The sequence below is a fragment of the Mastomys coucha genome, chromosome X, assembly GCF_008632895.1.
Source record: "Mastomys coucha isolate ucsf_1 chromosome X, UCSF_Mcou_1, whole genome shotgun sequence".
Classification (NCBI taxonomy): domain Eukaryota; kingdom Metazoa; phylum Chordata; class Mammalia; order Rodentia; family Muridae; genus Mastomys; species Mastomys coucha.
In genome coordinates this window covers 10,857,809-10,864,237 of record NC_045030.1, presented here as the reverse complement: position 1 = coordinate 10,864,237, position 6,429 = coordinate 10,857,809, and the positions used below count along the sequence as shown (strand labels likewise).

General features: G+C 38.7%; 1 protein-coding gene across 2 annotated transcripts in view; it reads left to right on the top strand.

The window, feature by feature from the left end:
* The window catches only part of Efhc2 (EF-hand domain containing 2), a 178,854-nt gene that overhangs the window by 89,216 nt on the left and 83,209 nt on the right, over window positions 1–6,429 (top strand). For both annotated transcript variants that reach the window (XM_031343008.1, XM_031343086.1), the window contains exons 6-7: window positions 3,560–3,673; window positions 4,388–4,526. In XM_031343008.1, coding sequence (XP_031198868.1) covers window positions 3,560–3,673; window positions 4,388–4,526 — 253 coding nt within the window. The remainder of the gene's footprint in view (window positions 1–3,559; window positions 3,674–4,387; window positions 4,527–6,429) is intronic.

Sequence of the window (6,429 nt, the reverse complement as noted above, 5' to 3'; positions counted from 1 at the left end):
CCTGTGTTCTCCTGTATTTCTTTGAGGGTGCCATTTATGTCTTTCTTAAGGTCCTGTATCATAATCATGATAATTGATTTTAGATCTGAGTCTTGCTTTTCCGGTGTGATGGTGTGTCCAGGACTTGCTATGGTGGGAGAATTGGGTTCTGATGATGGCAAGTGACCTTGGTTTGTGTTGTTTATTTTCTTACGCTTGCCTTGCATTATCTGGTGCGTGACTGTCTTTCTTGCAGAGGTATGCTTCTTGTATGCAGCAAAATGATGGGTCCTGTTTGTATATCCAGTCTGTCAGCCTTTCTCTTTTTATTGGGGAATTGAGTCCATTGATGTTAAGAGATATTAAAAAAAACAATGATTGTTAGTTCCTATTATTTTTGTTGCTGGAGGTGGTTGTGTGTGTGTGTGTGTGTGTGTGAGAGAGAGAGAGAGAGAGAGAGAGAGAGAGAGAGAGAGAGAGAGAGAGAGAGAGAGAGAGAGAGAAAGAGAGAGAGATTTTTTCTTTTTGTTTTTTTGTGAGATGATTAATTTCTTATGTTTTCTTGAGTACAATTATTCTCCTTGTATTATTGAAGTTTTCCTTCTCGAATCTTCTGTAGCATTGGATTAGTAGAAAGATATTATTTAAATTTGGTTTTGTCATAGAATATCTGGGTTTCTCCATCTATGATGATTGAGAGATTTGGTGGTTAAAATAGCCTGGGTTGGCATCTGTGTGGTCTCTTAGTGTCAGTATGACATCTGTTCAAGATCTTCTAGATTTTAGTGTCTCTGTTGAGAAGTCTGTTTTAATTCTGATAGGTCTGCCTCTACATGTTTCTTGGACTTTTCCCCTTACAGCTTTAGTCTTTCTTTGGTCTGTACTTTTAGTGTTTTTATTATCATATGACAGAAGGATTTTCTTTTCTGGTCCAATCAGAGGCACTTTCTTAATTGAGATTTCCTCTTCCCAAATGACCCTTGCTTAGGTCAAGTTGACAAATCAAACAACAGAACAACCCACCCTCACCCCCCTCAACCCCCCCAAAAAAACCAAACTAGGTAGCACACTTATGGCAAGTAAAGGAAAGGAAGGTATTTGAGGGAAGGAACCTATTTTTTTTGTTTGTTTATCACAACAATCAGTATTATGAAATATGGGACTCTCTTGAAGTAAATTGAGGAGCTTTGAGTGGAACACTCAAAAGCTCCTATAGCCTACCAAAGACACCCCATTGTATTGATCCTGCTATGAACACACACACACCTACTCACACATGTGAGTATACTCATATGGGAAAGAGATAATCACAATTCTGAGTGTAGTGACTAGTCACCAAATAGTGACAGTATGCCATTGGCATTTTAATTAGTATGGAGAAGATTTGCCAGACTTGTTTCTGCAAATAATGTCAGAATTTGAGAGGGAATATAACTGGCACCCCAGGAATGACACATAGATTACAATTGTGGATTTGTCTCTGATAGCCATGTGAGAATGGGCAAGTCACTCATGCTCTTTGAACACATATTCCCACATCTTTAAAATAAAGTTAACAGCTTCCATAACTAGACAGGTTAAATGAGATGTTATTGTAAGAGCCACTATCTGAAGACCCATTTATTAATTCCTGTCAGGTTACAGAGAAGCACTATTCCTTTTCACAGGTCTATTTTGAGTTTTATTTCTAATTTGGATAAATATTTAAACCTCATTCTTACTGTTGAAATGGTTATCAGGAGCACTCATTTCTTATGCAAACAACTACTAGCCATTCAGTCCTCACAGGAGACTCTCCCAGATCCTCTGTACCTTCTGCCAGAAGTCCTGCTGTGTTGCTTCAAAGTGGTGGAGGGGGAGATAGAATTTGATCCTGAGGGAGCTTTAGAATATATGCACAGCAGGCCACCAGGAGGTACTTGGGAACTCTGTTTTTAGAATGTCTTTGAAAAATAGGTTAAATATGAAATAATGATGCACCTGATATTTGTAGTATATCTGACCATCAGTAGCTTCATTTTATTTATTTATTCAACAGATATTTATTGAGTTGTGTGTGCCAACTCTTGAGCTATAATGAAAACGAAAATGGCTTGTGTCCTGCTTTGTGGAGTATAGATTCTCACGGGTCGAGATCCAGTAGGGATGGGTATATACTGGATACTCAAAGCAAGGAGTATGTTGCTGAGGTGAGAGGGTTGCAGAAGCTGAAGTTCTGAGAGGAAGCCGGGATGCCAGGTGTACTCCATTTCCTGAGCTTAGGACTAGATGGCCAGCTAGACAGGACAAAGGAAGGTAGTGAGGAACCAGTCATTCTTCCTTGGGGATGTGTGCAGTTTAGGAAATAGAAAAGATGCCTGCTTGCACAACACTTGAAGAAATATTGAAAGTGTCCTTAGAGGGGAAAAAAAAGAAAAAAAAGCCGAGCAGTGGTCGCACATGCTTTTAATCTGAGCACTTAGGAGGCAGAGGCAGGCAGATTTCTGAGTTCAAGGCCAGCCTGATCTTCAGAGTGAGTTCCAGGGCAGTCATAGCTATACAGAAAAACCCTGTCTCAAAAGAAAAATAAAGGGTCCTGAGTCCATGGTGCATTATAATTGTTGGCTTTGCCACCCATGCCAAGTTCCCCAAAACAGTGACTCTGAGACTTCTTATATATGAGTAAATGCCTAGGATAAAAGCCTTGAATCATTCCCTGACTAGCTTATAACTTAATCATCCTGTTATTCTATTCTAAGTTCTGCCATGTGGCTGCCATGTGGTCCACAGTATTTTGCTGCTGTCTCCATCAGCATACAAGGGTGATCCTTCCTGGTGCCTGTTTCCATTTCAGAAATCCAATCTCTTGCCTTTCCAGATGTCCCACCTGGTAGGGCAAGAGACTAATCCTGCCTAATCCTGCCTTAGCTCATCATCCAAAGGCTGTTTGTATTGACAGGTGAAGCTTCTGTACATTGCACAAAAGATTCCCTCTACAGTATATGGGGAGCTAAGCAGATAGCTCCTTGTAGTCTTGAAGCCTGGGTGTGGTGACATATGCTTTAATCTCAGCAGGTGGGAGTTAGCAGAGGAAGATCAGAAGGAAGATCCTGAATCACATGAGTTTGAGGTCATTCTCTCTCTCTCTCTTTTTTAAAGACTTGTTTATTATTATATGTAAGTACACTGTAGCTGTCTTCAGACACATCAGAAGAGGGCATCAGATCTCATTACAGATGGTTGTGAGCCACCATGTGGTTGCTGGGATTTGAGCTCAGGACCTCTGAAAGAGCAGTCAGTGTTCTTAACAGCTGAGCCATCTCTCCAGCCCCTGAGGTCATTCTCTTGTATATGTGACCTTGTCTCAGAAACAAAAGCAAAAGAGCTGAAAACCTATAGGATAGAAGTGTTAGAGGAAAAAAAATGTGTATTTTATCAGGGCTTTGAAGGTTATGTGGCAGTAGAACAAGAGGTAGGTAGCCTGTGTGGCTTCTTGCAGATGTTAGGAAAGGACCATGCAATGCACACTTCTTGAATTTATTCTGAGACTGCACCATCTCTTTCATGGAGACAGATAGCATGTTTTGGTTTTGTCTTACAGTTTGGCCCACCTGGAATCTACCAACCAGGGCAGATAACAAATCGAGCAGTTCTCAATGTGTATGGGGGCTTGTCAGAATGGCGAGGAGATGGCTATGTGTTGGATAAATACCAGGTGAGGATCCTGGTATTTTATTACTGATTTCCAATGAGACTTTCGAGAAACCTGAATATTGGAGTGAATTGTATATTCTTGCCCTGTGAACTTGTGAATGAAATCAAGAGATACAGAATATATACATTTTACTGTCCTTTGTCAATAGTAAACACACTTAAATGCATATAGAAATATATGCTTTGTGTTGCTTGTACAAGAACTACAATGTTCAAATAATGTTTACATAGGCTGAGAAGACAGCTGAGTGGGGAAAGTACTTGCTGTACAAATGTGAAGACCTAAATATAAAACCATACCATCCAAAACATATATAAATTCAGACAGTAATGTTCATCTGTAATCCCAGTGCTCCCATGGGTCATATAGGAAGGGGAGGGAGAGGAATCTTCAGCCACTCAAAGGATAACTGGTCCAGCATCCACAGTGCCTAACAGCATGAGACCCTGTCGCAAATGAGATGGAAGGTAAGCATGAACACATCCACCATCTGTGGCACTTGTGCATCTATACTCAACATGAACAATACACATACATACACAACACATACCATACACACATGTACACAAAAGGATACAAATTAATTAATTTGATTTTAAAATATAGTTATAAATAATATAATTTGTCTTTTTAAAAAAAATATTTTCTTGGGAAAAGGCATGTAGTTCTTGGGCAGATCCATAGGGCCAATGCTATCTTCCTCTTTTTTATCAGCTAGGAAAAGTAGAGCAAGACTTTTACACAGACCAGGACCTGTCTATAGGTGCCACCATCAATGTATGGGGAAGAAAAGTCCTCCTCTGTGACTGTGATGAGTTTACCAAGACCTATTATAGGACAAAGTATGGAGTTGGTAAGTGATATGTTGGTTAGAAAACATTTTTAACACTTTGACTGCTTTATGCCCTAGTTAAGATTTTACTTTTGTTCTCTTCATATTCCTAAAGTTAAGCTTCTATAAGCAGACTCATTGTCTCCATGTTAGTGGAACAGAAACTGAGGCCCACTAAGCTCACTTGTCCAAAGTTATGCAACAGAAAGAGCCAAGAATTAAATTACCTCATATCAGAGGTTTCCGTTTCCCCATGTCTTTCTTACTATAGTACTCAGTATTTTGGTAGGACACTTGAACTAGAAATATTAAATCCCTTCATTTAATTTTTGCTTACCACAATGGATGACACTCCCTTGAGTTCTCTAGGGAAATCTCTTGTGTGCTAGTTAGCTTTGCATTTTCTGGTGAGGCCAAGCTAGATTTCCTGTTTGTCTTTTTATAGCTATTAATTCCATTCTAGGCAAGGAAATGCAATTTAGTAAGAACTAGTGATTTATTAAGTACCTACTTTGTACTTAGGTCAGTGCAATAGGTTTATAGACTAGAAAAGGGGGTCTGGGACCTGCAGCACATTGCACAATATTATGAGAGTCTAGAACCAGGCAGAGGATATACTATAAAATCTAATATCCAAACCTTCATTTGTTAAACTCTCACTCTCAGTCCCTTGAAGTTCTGCCAGTCAGCTCTACCCACTTCCTAAGGTTTGTCTCTACTCATGGTCCATATATCTGCTGCTGTGGAAATGGATAGGATTTGCTAATCTACCAGGGTAGGATTTAGAATTAGTGTGATGGTACCTAGTTTTCAATATAATCCTCCTTCAGTATTTGCAGCAAATTGTTACTAGCCCTTCCTCTATACCTACCTCTGAGGGATGCCTAATATTCTTACATGAAGTGATTTGTATTTGCAAAAAACCTATACATATCCTTATGTATTCATGTACTCATCCATTTAATTTGAGACAGAGTCTAATCATATTGCTCAGTCTGATCTTGAACTTGCAATCCTTTCACCTTATCCTTCCAAGTAACTTGGATAACAAACAAGTTATGGTGCCTTGCTACTTTAAATTAGTATATTACTTCTGATACCTAATTCAATATAAGTGCTATGCTAATAGTTGTGATTGTTTAGGGAAAATGACAGGAAAAGCGTGCATACATGATACAGTGCTTTTAAAAATCTATAGTGGGCTGAATTGGAGCACGTGTACTTGACTGACGGGCAGGATTGATGTGTACTTCTGTGAAATGTGGCATATTTACTTAAACATGCTCTCTGAGTGGTAAGATGAAGCTGAACAACTATAACTCCTGAAAAATAAGAGGATTGGATATTTTGTTTCATTTTGACATGTTTTTGTTTCATTTATCTTTTGCTTTTTTTGTTTTGATTTTCATTTTGTGTTTGTGGAAGAGGTTGTTTTGTTTTTAGAGAGAAGGACTAGAATATAAAGTTAGGTGGGTGGGAAAGTGAGAAGGATCTGGGAGGAGCTAGAAGAGGGAAAACATTGTCAAAATATTATATGAAAAAGTTATAAAAATATACCCAAGATGTTTTGTGTCGAGAATAAGAGAAGGCCTGCCTGCCTGCCTTGTATGTGTGTGCACTGAGTATTATAAATTTCCTGGGAAGCTATATCTTGAGGGAAAGTGTATAAAGAACACTAATGGATTAGAATAAAAAGGACTTCCTTTTGTACTAAGGGAATTTGTTGTAACACATCTACATTCTAGATTCATGAACATGTCTAGATCTAACAAGAGTCAGGTTTGGTGGCTGGTGTCTCACTTTAATATCTAAAATTGATTCCTTTAGTGGACACAGTTGAACATATTTATTTAAAGGATATTTTTGTTTTGTGTTGTGTTGTTGTTTTGTTTTTTTTCCGAGACAGGGTTTCTCTGTGTAGCCT